A 21,771-nucleotide genomic window follows, 5' to 3' on the forward strand; every position below is an offset into this window, starting at 1 on the left:
ACACAGTATGCACCACAACACTGCACACAGGAACACTCCAATGTGTGTGCCCTGCCCTTTCTGTAACAACACTCAGCTGACAGTGACAGACAGGACATTCCCAAGATGCAGGGTTGCAGATAAGACTTTTTAGCAAAGACTCCACTCCAAGAGTACACCTTGAGGGTATAACTTTACTGTACACAACATTTATACAATTCATCTTCATGATCATATACACATATACAAAAACTTAACTAGTTTTAGTAATTGATAATTTTTCTAAAGCACAATCACAGTTTACATAATTCTGAGGTAAAGGTCCTGAATCTATGCTATTTGAGAATTCTGATCCCACGAGGGTCTCTAAGAGGGTATGTGCACACTGAATGTCAAGTTCTGGCATGGGGAGAGGGCAGGCTACGCCTACCACATTGGAGAGATGATCTGAAATGTCAGAACTAAATGTTCCCAGTAGGGCTCTATCAAGTTAATGCTTTAATGCCCTCTTGTCAAACATGAAACATTCTCTGAACCTTGTCAGAACATGACTGCTGGCATGGAGAGCATACTTCATGAGGAAAATGCCAAGTTAGTGTCTTAACTTGACTGTCTTGACCGGGCACTTGGTGGGCCCCAGGAAGAGCATATTGAGACTCCTCTCAGGGGTCTAAGGGAAGGAAAAAGAAGACTTGGTCAAATAAATGCAGCGATGATCTTTCAGCCAGTTCATATACATCCAGAAAAAAGGTCCTGCTCATGGGAAGATCCTCAGTAAGAAGGACTTGGAGTCCACGGGGAAGACCAGAACAGGCTAGAAACACTTCTGTCCCAGCTATGCTCACCTTCCAAAATCCTTAAGAAAGTTGTCTGCCACACAGACCAATGGAACTGAATAGAAAACCCAGAAATAAACCCACAGATTTACGGTCAACTAATCTTTGACAAAGGAGCAAAGAATACACAATGGAGCAAAGAAAGTTTGTTCAATAAATGGTGCTGGGAAAACTGGGCCACCACATGCAAAAGAATGAAGCTTGACTATTACCTCACACCATGCAAAAAACCAACTCAAAGTGGGTTAAAGAACTAGACATAAGAACTGAAACTATAAAATATATAGAAGAACATGTAGGCGAAACACTACATGATATACACCTCAGTAACATCTTTAAAGACACATCACCCACAGCAGTGACAGTGAAGGCAAAGATAAACAGCTGGCACAACATCAAATTAAAGAGCTTCTGTACAGCAAAAGAGTCATTAACCAAAACAAAGAGACACCCCACCAATTGGGAAAAAATTTTTGCACACAACACTAATGATAAGGGACTGATCACAAAAATCTACAAAGAGCTGACGAGACTCAACAAAAATAAATAACCCAGTCCAAAAATGGGCAGACAAGCTAAAAAGAAATTTCTCCAAAGAGGAAATGCTAATGGCCAACAGGCATATGAAAAAATGTTCAAAATCACTTGTAATCAGGGAAATGCAAATCAAAACTACAATGAGATGCCATCTCACACCAGTGAGAATGGCACATATTAAAACTAGCAACAAGAAATATTGGCGAGGATGTGGAGAAAAAGGAACTCTTCCGCACTGCTGGTGGGAGTGCAAAGTGGTCCAACCACTATGGAAAGCTGTGTGGAGGTTCCTCAATCTGCTAAAAATAGAGCTTCCATATGATCCAGCAATTTCACTCCTAGGTATTTACCCAAAGGACACAAAACCATAAATTCAAAAGGACACCTGCACTCCTATGTTTATTGCAGCACTGTATACAATAGGTAAGATATGGAAACAACCCAATGCCCAAAATTAGATGACTGGATCAACAAGATGTGGTACATATACACAATGGAATATTACTCAGCAATCCAAAAGATAAACTCACATCATTTGTAGTAACATGAATGGAGCTGGAAGGGATCATGCTCAGCTAAATAAGCCAGAAAAAAAAAGAAAAATACTGGCTGGTCTCACTTATAGCAGGAATTTCGAAGACTCAAATAATGGATCAGGAAAAAAACTAATTATAATAAAGTAAAAATCAAAATCAACAGGGAACTATAAACAAGAGACATACTACAAGGGGGGGGAGGGAGAAGGAAGTAGGATCAAAACAAGGGTGGTGGGAATTTTATGGGGACTATAAGCAAGATGAAAATGCATACATTGTGCAATGAAAAATGATGTAAAAAATATATAAATTTGAAAAAATGGAAAGTTGTCTGCACTTCTGTAATTGCTCTAGGAAAACTTATGAATCAGAACACATTTCTGATTCCCAGGTCTTCTGTGGGGGAGAGAGAGAAGGAAGAAGAGGCATGTGTTAATTGATGTTGCTTCTATAAAATCACTTACTGCCAGCTCTAGCCCTTGATCCATTTCTGTAATCAATAGTACCTTACTCAGGTTACTTGCAACTATCTAGAAGAAACCCTGCCAAGATGCTTCAGAAAGTGAAGTACTACTTTTCTCAAACAACCCTATGGAATCAGGGGCCTTCCTGGTGGCACAAAGGGTTAAGACACAGCACTATGAAGCTAACTGCAGCCACTGCAGCACAAGTTTGATCCCTGGCCAGGGAGGTAATCCACATGGTGCAGCAAACCTTTCCTGACTTGCCCGCACCTCTCCTCAGCAGTGTATTTCAGTCAATCCACCTATTCTGCTCCCCATTCTGTCTCTGGTGAATCCTATCACCCCCACACCTCTGGCCTGTACCCCATTTCTTGTATGCATATATAAATCTTAAAAAAAAAAAAACCCTATCGTATCATGACTATTGTGAAGATTTAACATGTGGACACTTTCTTTTATGCATGATTTTTTTCTTTTTTATAAAGAAGCTTGTCAATATAATCAGGATATCACATGAATAATTAAAACCCCTCAGGGATATATCCCTGATGAAGCATACCTGAGCATTTGCCTCTTATATTTTATCATGAGTAAGATCTGGGAGTGAAAATGTTTGCCAGGCAATGAGTAATTTTGGGAGCAATTTAAGACACATAATGCTGGACCTTCCCTGTCAGCTGTCCAAATGGAAGAACTTGATTTTTTCTTCACATGGGGAAAATTAAACTGATTTTTTGTAGCATCAAACATTCTGGTGAGAATTGCTCTGCAATATAATATTGGAGGTCCTAGCCAGAGCAATAAGACAAGAGAAAGACATACAAGGAATCCAAATAGGGAAAGAAGAAGTAAACTATCACTATTTGCAGACAATATGATAATATACTTAGAGAATACTAAAAACTCCACAGAAAAACTACTCAAAATAATCAACCTGTTTAGTAAAGTAGCAGGATACCAAATCAACACACAACAATCGGTAGCCTTCCTGTACACAATCGATCAATCCAAAGAAGAAGAAATCAAGAAAACCATCCCTTTTATAATTGAAACAAAAAAATCAAATACTTGGGAATAAACCTAACAAAAGAGGTGAAGGACCTATACAAAGAAAATTATAAAACACTGTTAAAAGAAATAAAGACCCAAAGAAATGGAAAGACATCCCCTGCTCATGGATTGGAAGAATTAACATTAGTAAAATGGCCATCCTACCAAAAGCAATTTACAGACTCAATGCTATTCCAATAAAAATCTCAATGACATTCTTGAAAGAAATAGAACAAATACTGATGAAATTCATATGGAACCACAAAAAAAAAAAAAAAACACATGAATAGCCAAAGCCCTACTGACAAAAACAAATGAGAATGGAGGTATCACACTTCCAAACTTTAAGCTATACTACAAAGCTATAATAATTAAAACAGTTTGGTATTGGAACAACACAGACACACAGACCAATGGAACCAAATAGAGATCCCAGAAGTAAAGCCACATGTATATGAACAACTAATCTTTGACAGAGGAGCAACGAATATGCAATGGACAGTTTGTTCAATAAATGGTGCTGGGAAAACTGGACTACCACATGCAAAAGAATGAAACTAGACCACTACCTTTTACCATGCACAAAAATCAACTCAAAATGGATAAAAGAACTGGACATAAGACATGAAACCATAAAATATATAAAAGAAAATATGGGTAAAACACTACAAGACATACATTTCAGTAATATCTTTAAAGAGTCATCACCCAAAGCAAAGAAAGTCAAGGAAAAGACAAACAGCTCGAATTACACCAAACTGAAAAGCTTCTGTACAGCAAAAGAGACATTAACCAAAACAAAGAGACACCCTACATATTGGGAAAATATTTTTGCACTTGGGCCTCCCTGGTGGCACAAGGGGTTAAGTCACAATTTATGAAGCTAGCCACGGCCACTGCAGCACAAGTTCTATCCCTGCCAGGCCAAGGAGCTACCCACATGGCACAGCAGACCTTTCCTGACTCACCTGCTGCTCCCCTCAGCAGTGTATTTCAGTCAATCTGTCTGTTCTTTCCCTCGGTCTCTGGTAAATCCCCTCACCCCCCCACCTCTGGCCTGTACCCCAATTCTTGTATGTATAAATAAATAAATCTTTAAAAAAATTTTATGCATTCCATACAACTGATTAGGGACTGATCACAAAGATATACAAAGAACTCACAGGACTCAACAAAAAACAAAGAAAACAATCCAGTCAAGAAATAGGTAGAAGAACTTAAGACATTTCTCCAAAGAGGAAATGCAAATGGCCAACAGGCATATGAAAAAATGCTCAACATCCCTTATCATCAGGGAAATGCAAATCAAAACCACATTGAGATACCACCTTACACCAGTAAGAATGGCACATATCAAAAATACTAGCAACAACAAATGTTGGCGAGGATGTGGTAAAAAAGGAACTCTCTCTTCTACATTGCTGGTGGGAGTGCAAACTGGACCAACCAGTATGGAAAGCTGTCTGGAGGTTCCTCAGTCTACTATAAATGGAGCTACCATATGACCTGGCAATTCACTCCTAGGGATCTACCCAAAGGACACAAAAACATTGACTCAAAAGAACACGTGTACCCCTATGTTTATTGCAGCACTATTTACAATAGGTAGGACCGGGAAACAACCCAAATGCCCAAAAATAGATGACCGGATCAAGAAGACGTGGTATATATACACAATGGAATATTATTCAGCAATCAAAAAAGATAAACTCATGCCACTTGCAGCAACATGGATGGAGCTGGAAGGAATTATGCTCAGTGAAATAAGCCAGAAGGAAAAGGAAAAATATCGGATGGTCTCACTTATAGCAGGAATACAGGGGAACCAAATAAGACATCAGTGTGAAAAAAATAATAACAGTACAAAACACAACAAAGCAAAAGCAGACAATTATAAACCAGAGACATCCTGCAGGGGAGGAGGAGGGAGAGGGATCAGAGATAGAGAGGGAGGAGCACAGGAGACTGTGGTGATGGTGCATGGTGCACAGGTGAAGGAAATTCTACAGGGATTACACCTGAGGGGAGGGGTGGAAGCGAACATTGTTTAAAAATGAACAATGATATAAAAAATTAAAATTACAAATAAAATAAAATAAAATAAAATAAAAAATTAGTAATATATGTTTAAAAGATTAAAAAAAAAAATCTGGTGATGGCCTCCCTGGTGGCGCAAGGGGTTAAGACGCAACCTGTGAAGCTGTCTGAAGCCTCTGCAGCATGATTTCAATCCCCTGCCAGGGAGCTACCCACATGGCACAGCAGACCTCTCCTGTCTTGCCCGCTGCTCCCCTCAGCAGTGTATTTCAGTCAGTCTGCCTGTTCTGTTCCCCACTCTGTCTCTGGTGGATCCTCTCACCCCCCACACCTCAGGCCTGTACCCCAGTTCTTGTATGCATAAATAACTATATCTTTTAAAAAAATTCTGGTGAATGGCATGTGAAACCAAAGAAAATACAGCCTCAACATTTATGTATGGCATTCAGGTTTGCAGGGCTCTTCTGGGAAGAAAAGCTCCTGGCTCTGCCCTAGACCCTGACAATGACAGACTGGCAGGCTGTTTCTTGCACAGCTCTAGGCAAGCCATTAATCTGTCAGTACCAGCATCTTTAGAAATTCCAGTATTAAGACTTAGGAGGGGAGAGGATGGGAGGATGTTGAATAGGCAGAAATGCAGCTTTTTAAACACTTCAGTTAATTCATAATGCTGTGCAGGCTTCTGCTTATCCCTTCTCTGAAATTTCTGGTGCAGGATACAACACTGGGTTGGAATTATTCATCCTCTTCCACGTATGTGGATGGAAACCAGCCCACCTAAAACAGAAAAGCAAACAACATAGCAACATGGCTTTGCATCTGGTACTTCAAGCGATTCTACGAACAGCATCTCATTTCCAGAATTCCCTGATTAAACTGGGGTTCTGGGCGCATTTTAGGTGGCAGAGATTGGTTTAATGGCTCCTAGAAATCTGTAGAGTGAGTAACAGAAAGGGAAGATTAAAATAAGTTTAAAGGGTGTTCCAATCTGCTGGCACACGCATCAATAAGAGAAATGCAATATGGGCTTCCCTGCTGAACGGTTTCTATTTCTGCCATAGAGCAGGACAGGAAGACTGAGGGACTATACCCTCTTCTTTCCCATCTAGATCAGCAGCTCTTACAGATGATTTGTATTGCTCATAAGTTCATGCCCTGAGACTTAAATGTCCATAGTGACCCAAAATGTCAACCCTTTTTCAAACAAGTCTTTAAACTTGTCCAAATGAATTTGATTTATGCCACTATCATATGCACTCAAAACATTTTTCTCAAGTGCCTGTTATCAAAGCCAGCACTTTGTGGTGTGAAGGCTACAGTGCCCTCTGGGGCTTTCACCCCAGCACCACAAGGGGTATCAAGGTGAGCTCAGGTGCTTTCGCTCACATGCACGAGCACATCGAGATGGAAACTCACCCGGCCATTGGCTTCTCCTCTCCACCAGCCATTTGTACTCATCTTTGTGTAGATCTTTACCACATCTCCTTTTAGCAGCGACAATTCTCGCATGTCTCTTGCGCAGAAGTCATAACGAGCGATGGCGATCCCCAGCACTTTGGGACTTAACACTGTAAAGAAACCATGGGGAGTCAGGGTGGATTTGCAGTTTAACAACCATGAGAGTCTAATCAGATGAATGTTAGAGATGCGATCAAAATGCATAGCCGTGATTTCATTACAGACCAGTGATGATGGGAGCAGAGCTTGAAAGCAGCAGAACTGCTGTTTCAATTCAATCATGTAGAGTGAAGTTCATCTCATAAAGTTTAAGGAGCACCATGGTTCTGTTTTCACACTTTTCATAAGAAGTTCAAAACAGGGACTGGTTTTGTTTAAGATGGTTCATGTCCAAGTAACTATCCAAGGAGACAAAATCTCAAAGAAGCAGCAAAACGTTTCAAATTGATGATCTATCAATCCATTTCTAACTAGAACCTCAAAGGAAAAAACTTTTTTATCTTGTAACCATTTTCACTAAGACCCCAAATAACCAAGTTTTTTGCTCAAAAAGTCTCCTTCTAAATCTATCACTTAAATGGCACTTCCTCACCCCAATCAACATATGCTACAACTCTTTAGGGATAAACTTAATTATTGTTTTTGATATAATTTCACTTATATGAGGAAGCTTCAATCAGGTTTCACAGAAAGAACACACAAACACCAACTACTTATCTTTTTTATTTTAAATAAATCCTGCCTTATAGAAAATTTTATGAAGGATAGAATCAAAAATAAGAGGTCAGGGTGTGCATGTTCTATATTCAGATTTATTTTATGGTAACAAAGGATCTAAGTTATTCCCTGCCCTCACCCAATGGTCCTGAGAAGAAAACTCTATTTAAGCTGTGTGTTTGCACTTCTGCAGTGTTTCCTGACACATTTTATATTAACTTTTCTACCTGTTGCTCTTTGAGGTCATAAAACATTTTCAATTATGTGTTTGGTGATTCTGAGAATCACTCACCTGGGATTAGTGGGATTTTACAAACCTTAAATGGTAGAGGAACTTAAATATAAGAAAAAGAAATAAATGGGAAATGCTCTACATCTGTATTTTTCCCAGTTCCCAGAGCCCAGGCAGATGAAGTTAGGATGTGAGTTACTCTGGAGAGCTGCCCACCTACCAGGCAGGGTTTTGCGCCAACAGTTTTTTTAGTCTTCAGGTGTCAATCATAAGATAAACGAATAGCAATATTGCAGATTTCAGATCTGGACAGCGAGTAAAAATGGGATGTTTTATTTTACTGTTTGGACACATAGCACGTTAATATTTTTCTTACTGAAAATCATCCCAAGACTGCACGACTCTCATAAAACACCCCAACCATACACTTGACTGTGACCTTGCATTGGTCTCTCAACCCCTTAAGGCCACATTTTTCTCAGTTATAAAATGAAAGGTCTGTACTAGATGACTTCTAAGGTCCTTGTAGTTCTAAATGTTATGATTCCATTGGAACTTCCAGGTTTGTTTAAAAAAATCTGTGAGAAAACATACTTTATCTAGCGCTAATGTACTCCCCGACATGTCCCATAAACAGTCATTAAATTCTCAAAGGACAGACATCAAGACCAAAATGCCCATGTACAAACTGATGGGCACAGTCATCCTTTCAAGCAATATGTACTGAAATTTACCCTCTATATTTGGGGACAAACTTAGGACATTGGGTTTCCCTTGATCTTTTCAATGGAAATATGTAAACACTCGCTTTTCTTAACTCAAATTTCTGATCCTCAAGAAAAGGAGTGATTTAAGAGTGCTTCCTCCCTCACTTCCTACTTCTGCCCCCCATCCCTTTCCAACATCTCCCCAAGAGATAAAATAGAAAACGTCTTAGTGAAATACAGAAGACGAGCATACACATAAACCAGAGGAGTGAAATGTCGTGACAAACGATGACTTCATGAGACAGGAGAGGAAGTGCAGGGTGGGAATGTGACTCCAGGGACAGTTTGTGAGGAGATGGATCCACATGAGAAGCCACACAGAAGTCAAAATATTTTATTTGCAAACAGAAGCAAGTTGAAAAGACATATAAAAGCAATAAAGCAGTACCTGACCAGAAAGGAGTGGAGGAAGGGGGAACAAAGCTGTAGTCTGGAGGAGTTACAAAAGAAAACCCACAGAACAAAGAAGGGGCTTAGAGAAAGAGAGAAAAAGAGAGAAGCAAAAGAGAATTTAGGTATTGGCAAAAAAAAAAGTTTCTCAATATAACTAGTTTGCTGTTGATAATGACAAGAAAATTATCACATTAAAGTTGGAATACCAAGCTTTACTTTCACCCACTTCTCTCCTAAGAACGTTTCTAAATGAAGAACAAGACAAACGTTTACATTTTGATTGACATTAGTTCTGCAATTCTAAACTACCTATCCTCTCACAGGTGAACACAGCACACCCACTATGTGGCCATCTCTGAAACCATTCATCCAGCAACAGCCTCCTCCTTGAAATACTGTTCGGTTCCCACTTTGTTACATCCAGTCGATTCTTAATATAAAATATGCTTCACATCAAACAAACATAAAAGGTCTATAGGGTGGTAGCAATGGAATGTGTAAAGCCCATTGAAAATTCTAGAAAACACTCATAAAATTTGTTAGAAATCACCCCCCATCACCCAACCAAGAATGCACATGGTAATTTATTTCCAGAAATAAAAATTATTCCAAATTGCATCCTATCTGGCAAAAAAAAAAGTGAATATACACCACATATTGCAAGAGTATAAAAAGCTCGATGCATTTGAATACTTAAAAAACTTTTTGCTTTACTCCTAATAAGAGGAAAATTTACCAAATGATTCTGAAGTGTTGGGCACAATGCTCAAATATTTTATATTCAGTATTTCATTTAACCATCACAACAACTTAAAAAGAAAGGCACTAATACTATTTCCCCTTCATATTCAAGAAAAACCTAGATTCAAACTCAGGCATTGTGACTCCAGGGTTCAGAGGCTGGCATTGCTCTGCATTTACCAGCCTGCTTCAGGCACCTGGGGACAGGTATACAACTACCTGGTAATAGCGCTATTCCATTGCAATGGAAAGAGAAGGCATGGTTACAAATTTGCTTCCAATATTTAATCTCCCATTCAATAGATTATTTAGTTTGACTATGTTTGCCCAGACTTCCTGCAGATTGATGTGGCAACATGACTAAGTTCTGACCAATGGAATTTAAGTAAAAGTATTATAGGGTAGCTTCTGGGTCCTTTCCTTGAAAAGCAGCTGGCACAACCCTTGGTTCTTTTTAGCTTTTCATTCTATCGCCTGGGATGTCAAAGCTGCCATCTTGGCTCACGAGCAGGAAGGCTTCATCTTAAGGATGGCAAAGCATGAATTTGAAGGAACCCACGTTACTGAAGATTTTACAGAACAGGGATGACCTGCCTCTCTCCACAGCCCTGGACTGGCTACTCCCAGGTGATTATGGGAAAGAGAAATAAGTGTCTGCTTTGCTTAAACCTATGGTTCTGGGATTTCTGTTGCTTGGATCTAAAATAAACGATAACTGAAAGTTTTCTACAAACAAATCTGAGGTGAAAGTGGGCTGAGCAAACAGCCCAACTGGTCTTCTCACTTCCAATTTTCTTGCTTTCCATTTTATTCTAACTGCTCTTAACTATTTACTCTAAACATCATCTGGAAGCCATCATTGAGTTCCTAAATTATGAAATCCAAACTCTTGACCTGCATTGCATGGTGATTCATAGTTTGATAGCATCAAACTAGTTAACCAAATTTTCTGTAATTAACCCAAACACATTCTTTTCACCCAGACCAGTTTTTAAATACCCCCTAAGGCCCTTACCTTCATTTTCAACTCAAAGCTTCTTCTCATTTTGAAATGTGCTTCTTTACCTTATCTCTGCTAATCTTACCTCCTGTGGTCAAAGCTTAGTTCACTGTTTTCCCAGGAGTCTTCCCCAACCAATCCAGACAACTCTTGTCCCTTCTCAGTCTTTTCTAGCATCAGTGAGACATTACATCATGGCATCTCCTGGCTCTACTGTTTAATTACAGAATGTGCTCCTGTGTTGTATGTCCAATTATTTGTTTGCTCTGGGGAGCAGGGGCCAGCTCTTATATTGCTGTGCAGCCCCTCAGGATCAGGTCCAGGGCTAAGCAATGAAGTTGCTGAATGGACAAGTGTCTCAGCAGGGTATTTAACTTTGCAAGCTCCCAGGTCTCCTTCTCATATTCATTTAACTCATTTTTTGCTCACTTAATTGCTCAATAAGACTTCCAAGAAAGCTGGCACAACACAAAGGAGAGAATGTGAAATATGTTCATATATTCTTCCCCAGAAAATCTGATGATAGCCTTATCAATGATATCCCTACAATAACTGTAATTTTTTCTAAGATGAACAGTTATTAAATCCGGTATGTGTTATGGCAATAACCACAAAGTTTGTCTGGATAACCCTCTAAGAAGTAAGAAGTTAATCAGTTTCTCCTGCCACCCAGCCTATAGCTCTTGGCCAAATATTTTAAGAATTGGTGGGATAATCTCTACTTTCCTACACATTGTAACATGACTTATTGTTTCCATTCTTTCTTACATCATCTTTCAGTATCTTCTAGCCCTTGGTTCTCTGGGGTATTTGAATGCCTGGCACCTATGGAGACAGTGTATAAGATAACATGTTTCCCAAGGAAAGTATGGATTTAAATTTAGATGTAAGCATTTCCCTGATTACAAGTGATGTTGAACATTTTTTCATATGCCTGTTGGCCATTTGCATTTCCTCTTCAGAGAAGTTTCTTTTTAGCTCTTCTGCCCATTTTTTGACTGGATTATTTTCTTTGTTTTTGTTGAGTTTCATCAATTCTATAGATTTTGGTGATCAGTCCTTTATCATTAGTGTTATGTGTAAAAAACAACCCAAATGCCCAAAAATAGATGACTGGATCAACAAGATGTGGTACATATATACAATGGAATATTACTCAGCAATCAAAAAAGAGAAACACATGCAGTTTGCATCAACATGGATGGAGCTAGAAGGGATCATGCTCAGCAAAATAAGTCAGAAAGAAAAAGAAAAATACCAGATAGTCTCACTCATAGCAGGAATTTAGAAAACCTAAATAAGAGACCAGGAAAAAGACTAATCAATACAAAGTAAAAATCAAAATCAACAAGCAACTATAAACCAGAGACACATGGGGTGGGGGGGTGGGGGGAGGGGTGGGGAAAGGAAGAACTGGAGTCAAAATAAGGGCGGGGGTGCAATTGTTTGGGGAATATAACCAAAATAAAAATGCATACATTGTGCAAAGATGAAAAAAGATGTAATAATTATATAAAATAAAATATTTAAATAAAAAAATAAATTAAAAAACTGAAAAAAAATTTAGATGTAAGCAATGTCAGAATAATGTATGTGATGAAAATATTTTGTAGAATGATTTACTTATAACGTATATTCATACCATAATGAGAATATATCTGCCTATTTCTATACATAGAGACACAATCAAGTTTTCTTGATTAAACTCTTCCTGCTATTACCAAGACACTAAGGTATGATTTTTGGTAGGCACATATCATGGAGTGGAATTAGAAACAGCCCAGCAGCAGTGACAGTGACATACTACTTCCTAGCCCTTTCACTTCCTAATCAAATAATCACTTCATTTCCAAATATTATAGATAGGTTGCTTGCCTACATTATTTGGAAAGCTTTTGAAAGAAAGAACCCTTTTATTCATATCAGTATCCACAGAGATAATATGAATTCAATGTTGAGATCTTTTTCATTGAAGAAATCATCTGCCAACTGCATGGTTTAGGTAAGAAACTAGCTTTCCTCCTTCCTCAAACACTTGAAATTCCTTATCAGATGACAAAGGAGAACCTTGCTCAGAGACGCCATCACAACACAGGTTCTCTAGTAATTTGTCATATGAATGTACCTGGTACTCAATCAGGCTAATATTCACAAACACTAATTAAAGAGTGGCACATAGTTTAGTGATTTCAATATTTCTCATTAGGAACTACTAATAATAGCATCAAATAGGGCCTCCCCTGGAGGCGAAATGGTTGAGCACTGGGCTGCGAAGCTGCCTGCAGCCTCTGCAGCACCGGTTCGATCCCCGGCTGCCCTCAAGAGTCCCACATGGCGCGCAGACCTCTCCTGCCAACCACTGCTCCCCTCAGCAGTGTACTTCGACAGTCTGTCAGTTCTGTTCCCTGCTCTGGCTCTGGTGAATCCTCTCACTCTCCTGCACTTCTGACTGTACCCAGTGCTTGTATAAATAAATAAATCTTTAAAAAAAATAGCGGTCTCTGCGGCGCCGATTAGATCCCCAGCTGCTCCCCGGCCACCGGAGGAGGGTCCCACATGGCGCGCAGACCTCTCCTGCCGCCCGCTGCTCCCCTCAGCAGTGTACTTCGGTCCTTCTGCCTCCTCTGCTCCCTGCTCTGGCTCTGGTGAATTCTCTCACCCTCCTGCGCTTCTGACTGTACCCAGTGCATGTACAAACAAACAAATAAATAAATAAATAAAAATAAATAAATAAAACATGCCTCTAAAAAAAAAAATAGCATCAAATATTACTTATGAATGTTTCTAACTTATACAAATAAAATCTAAATTACTAACATTGTCTAATTAAAAGAGAAGTTATCTGTTAAGTAAATAACCTGTTAAGCTAATTGAGAATAGAAGCTGTCAGCATAGTTATAATCAATTGATTACAAATCATTAATGAGTATTATTCAGTTTTGAGACTTGATGGAAAAGATAGAACCACAGAACTCAGAAGCATATTAAATACAGTATTTATAATAGAATTTTTTTTTTTACTCTTTTTTTTTTTGTATAGAGGCATGCTTTATTTATTTGTTTGCTGGTCTGTTTGTTTGTTTTGTTTATACATGCACTGGGTACAGTCAGAAGCGCGGGAGGGTGAGAGAATTCACCAGAGCCAGAGCGGGGAGCAGAGCAGGCAGAAGGACCGAAGGACACTGCTGAGGGGAGCAGCGGGCGGCAGGAGAGGTCTGCGCGCCATGTGGTACCCTCCTCCGGTGGCCGGGGAGCAGCCGGGGATCGAACCGGCGCCGCAGAGGCCGCGGGCAGCTTCGCAACCCCGCGCTCAACCGCTGCGCCACCGGGGAGGCCCTATAATAGAATTTTTAAAACTACTAGTGAATAGATATCTGATACCTATACTTTTGTTGTCAACTCTCAACTCTGCTTGAAAGTAATATGTTTTGTCTTGATCAGGCTATTGATGTTCATGAGCAAATGAAAATCTACTCAATCTTCAATAACATTTGAAATTTGTACACAGTAGAGACTACACTCCATCAGACACTCTTCCTTTAAGGTACTGGTTATCAAATCACAAAGCATTTGAAGTTCCATTTAATTATCTACTACCTGTATTAGTGACCATTTACTTTAAGCATTTGCTAATTATTCTCTGGATTACACATTACCTAACTTTCAGTCTTAAGTTGCAACAACCACATGTTTGCCCTCATTTATGTAACAAAGCTTTGTTAGTAGAAATGTCAGACCTGGGGCCTCCCTGATGGTGCAAGGGGTTAAGACACAACCTATGAAGCTACCCACAGCCACTGCAGCAGAGTTCGATCCCCAACCAGAGAGCTACCCACATGGCGCAGCAGATCTCTCCTGAGTTGCCTGCTGCTCCCCTCAGCAGTGTATTTCAGTCAGTCTGCCTGTTCTGTTCCACCCTCTGTATCTGGTGGATCCTCTCACCCCCTCACCCCCACACTTCTGGCCTGTACCCCAGTTCTTGTATGCATAAATAAATAAATCTTTAAAAAAAAAAGAAATGTCAGGCCATTGCACCAATGATATTATTAAACCCCGTGAGTCTCCTGCCCAGCAGTGGCATGGATGTTTTCCTAAAGAACGATACTGTTACATGGAACACTCTGATGATAGCTTCAGGAGATTCTTTTCACTAACATTGTCTGCAGGTGGACCAGCAACAGAGAGCATGCTGAGAATTTAATGCAACTTTGATTTAAATTTGTGATCCTTAACCTGGTTTTAGTTTAAAACTTAGGCATGTCTTTTTAGACTCCCAGCAACATTTATGGACACAGTATTAGAATCTTCTCCTCTATCTTCCTCAAATAAAATAAACTAAACCCCCTTAGTATAGTACTTATTGTACATTTTATATCTTGTCACTGGAAAAACCTAAGAATCACTCTGATTCATCTCATTTCACTGTTAAAATCTGGTAACTGCACACATTTTTAATCTGAAATTCAAAATCATCAAGGAAAATACCTCTAGATTGGAAAAATAAATAGTTACTTTGTGTCCAGTGTTGCACAGAATAAACTTAATATGCATAGTGAAACCTCAATAGAAACATTAATTCATTAGCAAGAAAATGAGTAAAAGGTCTTTCCTATTGTTATGGAAATGGTATCACTTGACATTTCTGGGGATGTCAGATTATTTACAGGCTTGGGATTTACCAAGATGTGAACTTGATTCTAAATTCTGACTCTTTAAAAATAAGTGTCAAATCTTTATTAAATAACCACTAATGTGCCACTTGCTGTGCTATGGTGCTATAGGAGATATAACAAATAAGACAGAGCATCTGGCTTCAAAGGACCCTACAAACTGGTGAACAGACACACATACAGAAATGACATAGAGATAAAGAAATTATTTATTTGAGTTGAGTACACTATGACTAGACTTCAGGCTCCATTTGAACCCTCCCTAAAAAAAAAAAAAAAAAAAAAAAAAACACTAAAAAACTACAGTCTTTCAGTTGGTTAAGCTAAAACCTTAGTGCCATCCTTGAATCTTCTGCTATTTTATCTCATATATCAAAATATAAACACCTGTGTGGCTCCATGTTGGTTGAAGCTGCTACCATGTCTCATCTGGATTGCTGCATGAACCTCCTAGGTGGCCTTCTTGGTTCCACTTCATCCCACTTTATACTATGGTCTCTCTCAACATAATAACCAGAATAATCTGGTTAAAAATTAAAGACTAGGCAGCTCTGTGTTTTAAGTCCATTCAGTGGATTCCCATTCCTTCCAGGATAAAAGTTAAAGTTCTATAAGGCCTGACATGGTCTGGCCTCCCTGACCTCTCTGACTTCTCTGCTACTCTTGCTCTTGTGCCTTCTGTTTCAGCCACACTGTGCATGTCCTATTATTCTTTTTGTTGCCCTGATGGTTCCCGCTCTCACCAAATTGAGTCTTTATTCGAATGTTACCTTCATAGTGAAGAGGGTACCCTGATGCCCTGTAATGGAATCAAGTACACACAACACTCGTGTCATATGGTAGAAAGAGAAAACTGGGTTTATTGTGTGGGAGAGGGATAACATACAAGCAGAGTAGTGGGCAAAGTGCACACAGCCCACCTAATTCCTGTTGTCCTACAGCTTATGTTGGGCACACACCATGGTCAGCATCCCAGCAGCCTGCTCTAAATGATGAAAGAAAGTGTTCGTGACTCATAAAACTTTATCTTCACTCCAGACCACTCTTCTAGGTGTCAACTGCCTACTGAACCACTGAATCTTGGCATTTTCCTGAACAATTTTAGAATACATTGCAGACACACTGTCCTTTAGGAAGGTATGCTTACTAAAAACACAGGTATATATTTTTTATTATATAGTCACATACAACTGACAAAAGTAAACATTAAAATAATTTAAAATCCCTTAATCTGGAAACTTATTCGAAATCTGTTCATTGTCCCATGCATCCTCTTTACAGCAAAAACAAAAACCAAAAAAATAATTTCCTGGCCCAGGATTCAGTCCAGGACTATGTGTTGTATGCAGATATCATTTCTCTTTAATCTGAAACAATTCCTTAGTCTCTTTGTCTCTTAAGACACTGACATTTTTGAACAGGATTGACAAATAATTTTGCCAAATGTCCATCAATTTGGGTTTGTTTGCTATTTCCTCATGATTAGATTCAAAAATATGTATTTTAGGGCAGGAATATCACCAAAGTGGTGGTGTGTCTTTCTTGAGCATCACATGAGGAACCAGACATCTATTTGTCCTATTAGTGGTGATCACATGATGTTTCTATTTTTCCTTTAGTAATAAGTTCTTGTGAGAAAATACTTTGAGATTTTGTAAATATTATAACCAATTTTCTTTTTAATAGCTAACTTTATTCTGGTCCAACTCAGTTCCCATGAATAGAAACTTGGAAGACTGTTTAAGGGCTGCTCATGGGTCATGGAATAGCTAATCAAGCAACCATTCCTAGTGCATGGTCTATTAACATTCTACCTTATCTCCTCTCATGCATACAAAGAAAGTAACCTAGGATGCTATTTTTAAAAGAACATAATAAAATATCTAATCTCATTCCTCATTCATTAGACCAGAAAGCTAAGGTCTAGACAGGCTAAGTGACTTGCCTAAGGTCAGAAAGCTTACTTAGTAGCAGACCTGAAAATAATTAAGTGCTCATTGTAGAGCAAGAAAGACAAAAGTCAATTCAGTGTCCTTCAAATATACAAACCCTACAGGTATCCCTGAGGCAGCAATCTAAGGCAGGTTTGCTGTGATCACATTTGGAAAGTAATGGAAGTTTAGATTCTGTTTTGATTCACAGATCAGGAGAGAACATTTTCCATGGAGCCAATGCAATTTCTAGGGAATCACAACAGCTCACTGCTTTGCCTGAGTTCTCTCTTTGTCCTCTTCTCTTCCTTGATCATCCTTTCTCTCTCGGAACACTCATCCCAAAGGCAAAAATTAAGTCTCGCAAATATCTGAGACTTAATGGGACAAGTCTCTGGGAAAAAGCCTTACCCACAATGAGTTTCTAACCTAGAAATGCTATGTGCTCCTTGCACAAAACCCTAACTCCTATTTAAACCTAGTCAATATCATGTATATGCTGCATGATGTTTGCATGTATATGCTGCATGTTTCCATTATAATCATATCATATTTTATAGAACTAAAAAAAAACCTGGTAATCTGCCCAAGAACATTCACTCCAAACTAATACAAAAGATATAGTCTCTACAATGCTGTGGGACCTTCTTTTTCAAGGTGGTTATATTATTTAAGAAAAAAGCAAATAAATAAGGTCTTAGGAGTTGGCACTCCATTCTCAATCTCTCTTGAGAACATAGGGTGGTCCTTAACTTTAGTTTGCATGCTCTGCTTTCTCTAAGGTCTCTTAGAAGTAATGGTGATGTCGGTGCCCTGTCCAATCTAGTATCTCAAGGTAATATATCTAGCTATGTTATTTTTAGATGATATGTAGCTGCATATCCAAAGTTATGATTCAAACGTAAGGACTATCAACATATCCTGCACAATTTTTCTATAAAAAACATGCAGCATTTCTTCCTGACCACTTCTAGGGCAGCACAATAAAATCAGTCTTTTGGTTAAAGGGTTAACCCTTAATCAGGATTTGGTATAAAATAGAAAAGTATATTAAAACTCATAAAAGTAAAGATGTAAATTGTTATGAGTTTAAATTAGAAAATGTATTCAATTCAGAAATATAAGAAAATGGTTGCTGTATAAGGAATACTAGTTCATACTTAAATAAATATTAATCTTAAATTCATCAAAAAAAGAGGAGGAGGAAGAGTAGTAGAAGGTGAAGTGGTAGAGTAATAGTAGCTGACTTTCACTGAATGTTTACCATTTACCGACACTATATTAAATACTATATATTTAGCACCCTATTTAAACCTCAGTGTCACCTTAATGTTGTATTTTTCCATCAACTATCCATTGACTCCAGTGTTTAAAAAAATGGCCACAGTTGCATAAAATATTATTTCATGAATAGTCAGTATAAAGAAAACATTGGATAGCATCAGAAATTTGTTCTGATTATAATCCTGTTAGATGGTAATGATGTGTAGACCTGATGTGTGGACCATAGCTTATTACTGATTGACACAGTAACTGACTTCCTCACTTCTTTGTGATCACTTTGAGTGATATGTCTGATCACCCTTTATCAAAACATCAAACTCCAACAATCCAGACTTTCCTGTCTTCTTATTACAACACAGGTTTCATGTGGACAGCAACATTCCTTCTCAAAGCTACCTCCCAGTGCCTTGTCTGTATTATGTGGTTAATGAATATTTGTTGAAGGAATAAATAAATGATTAATTGATGGGAAAGAAGCAAACTCTAACAAAGATTACTTTGCAAATGAATAATTTGCTCTTCTTTCTTGATTTAAAAAAAAAAAAAAGGTTTTATTTGGCATGACTTGCCAGAATCTGTTCAAAAGATTGGCCTGGGATATTTGACTCTATTTGTTGAAAAATTTCCCTGTAGTTCACAAGGATGTTGAAAATCATTCTGTGGGCTATGCTTTTTCAAAATAAAACAAAAGGCCTGTAAGTCCCTTCCTAGTTACTTAACAAGTTTAATCATTAAATATTTAGCTAAACACTAGAGATAACTTTATATTACGTGACTTCCTTCACTATTGAACAATATTCTCTGAGCATCTACATGTGCCAAGCAGAGAAAATGCCTGAGAATAACCAACCACATAGTGAAATGTGAAGGTTAATGACCGTCTGCTAATATGGGACACTTATTCTCCCTGACAGCCAACCTCTCCACCTTGGTTCTCTAGAACTAAGTTAACAACTTAAACAAATAGGATTTTTAATATAACTGACCTCCTTGGCAACTGTTATTATTTCCTGCTGCTGGGAGGGGCCAAGAAAAAGACAGATAAAAGTTATATTTTTCATGTAGGGAAAAAAAGTCCTCACTCTGTTAGACCTTTAAATAAATGTGTTAGAAAATTGATTATCAAGGGAAAACTTATCTTGTTTTTTTAATCCCTCCATTAGTTTATTTTTTCATTTTAAAATTGTTATAGGGCAGGAAAAGAAGTACCCCAGGACCCTCAAATCAGCTACAAAATGACTCTAAGTTTGTTCGTTAACCAGCAGTCATTTACTGGGTGCTTATTCTATGCCATATGTTGAAATACATCATGGAGAATTCCTGTCTTCATGAGGTATTTAGGGAGAAAAATATAAATAGAATAATGACAACAGTGTCTCAGGTGCTACATTAGATATTTGAGTAGCATACAGTGAGAAGAAAAAGGAATCATGACTTTTTATGGGGAGCATGGATTAAAATAGAACAATGGACTAAAAAATAGAAAGATAAACTTTATTTGTTGTTTTAAGTTTCAACATAAACTGTACTGTGACTGCTATGACTGCACAAGTTCACGAATCTTTTTGAAAGGAAAAGCTATTTAGTTATTCATTTTTTTAAAAAACCTCTCAGTTGATGTGACAAATTACTTATATATTTACTTAATTGGAGTGCATGAAATTCTACTAATGTTGTGAGAGCTCTGAGCTTTACCTGTTTTCTTGTCAATTTCTGCTTTTAGGGGAAAATCATTTATTACACTGATAAAAATTTCTTTTTTTGAAATACCCCTAGATAAGCCAGCTTTGCTTAGGCCAAAGATTCTGAAAGTAAAAAAAATGGATGCATTTCTTTTCTGAAACAGTTTTACTTTTCAAAAACATATCAAAATAAGAGAATGAAATCACACTTTATTCACGTTTTTCATCACAATGTTCTCTTTATCAGCTATATCTACCTCTAGGAAGATTACATGACATTAACTGGTGAGGAGAGGAAAACTTTCTCACTTCAACTCACCCTCAAGCATATTTTTATTTGTGTGTTAATCTTTTCTGATTGATTGTGAACAGCACTCATTCTGAAAGTGGCTAATGTGTGCTTCTAGAAATACAGGCATCAGATAAAAAATGTTTTGTCATTTCAAAATTTCAAAAATAATCTTTAAAATAGAATCATGTGCAGACTTGGGGTACTAGGCTGGATTGGAGATTTGTGCATCCATTTGTTTGTTTTTTAAATACTGTTAACAGCATTACAACCACAAATATGTATAAGATAGAAAGAATTCGGCTAATGTGAAAGTCAGTGAAATAAAAACTTAATGTTAACATACCCTTTACATAACCCTAATGGGTTTCTGACACAAACATGACTTTTAGCTTAGCACAAAAAACTATATCTAGACATGTTCATAAACCTGTTGGTACATCTGATTCTGCTTTCACGCTAGAAAAATTTCCTACTAAATACATTAGCATATTAATAAGTTGTATTTCAAGATTTAGAGGAAGGTGACTAATGCTATTGCACCTCTGATCTTTAAGTGACAGCAAATCATATTCTAAATTACAATACTCACAATTGCCTGTTCTATTACCCCTCTGTGTGGCTGAATGTTCTGGCTCCTTATATGGAAATTGTAGGGTCGTATCTAAGGTTCGGAACCCTTCTTTAAGAGAATGATGCTTGTAGTACTCCACAAGTTCCTTTAGGAAGAAAGAAACAGGATTATTTTTCATAAAGATCGTTCTGTACTCAAACACATGAACCCCTTCCCATAACTATATCCAACATAAGAATGACTGACTTGAAACTAAATTTTCCATAAGTAAATAGAAGAATAAGTAAATGATCATCTTTCCCTGCTGCTTGGATGTGGGACACCTACCTAGCAATTGTCTTTGTTATTCAAGTCATTTACAATGTGTGTTACCCCCTATTGTTATTCATAGATAGAGAACATCCTGTTAATCTGCAGTCAGATGGGGTAAATGAAAGGAAACCATATAAAACCTCAATTTCCAAGCAGTAATTATTGTTCTTATTTATGAAATACTTGCCTTTCTAAACAAAAATAAAGGGAGCAGCTGGTTGCTGAATATATAGCAATTTCTAGTTTCCTTCATTTTCTTTCAACATGGCAGAAAAACAAACT

At 38.0% G+C, this 21,771-nt stretch overlaps 1 protein-coding gene across 2 annotated transcripts in view; it reads right to left on the minus strand.

Annotated features, from left to right (window-relative positions):
- Window positions 1-6,174: 6,174 nt before the first annotated feature.
- Window positions 6,175-21,771, minus strand: part of VAV3 (vav guanine nucleotide exchange factor 3) — a gene marked incomplete at its 3' end in the record, with an annotated part of 291,483 nt that continues 275,886 nt past the window's right edge. Inside the window, exons 25-28 of one of the 2 annotated variants that reach the window (XM_084243512.1) lie at window positions 21,196-21,322; window positions 9,002-9,085; window positions 6,856-7,007; window positions 6,175-6,216 (exon numbers count right to left, since the gene is read on the minus strand). In XM_084243512.1, the coding sequence (XP_084099638.1) occupies window positions 6,175-6,216; window positions 6,856-7,007; window positions 9,002-9,085; window positions 21,196-21,322 (405 nt within the window). The remainder of the gene's footprint in view (window positions 6,217-6,855; window positions 7,008-9,001; window positions 9,086-21,195; window positions 21,323-21,771) is intronic. The other variant, XM_084243513.1, reaches the window with a different exon arrangement.

Source organism: Talpa europaea, assembly GCF_964194135.1.
Source record: "Talpa europaea genome assembly, chromosome: 9".
Taxonomy (NCBI): Eukaryota; Metazoa; Chordata; class Mammalia; order Eulipotyphla; family Talpidae; genus Talpa; species Talpa europaea.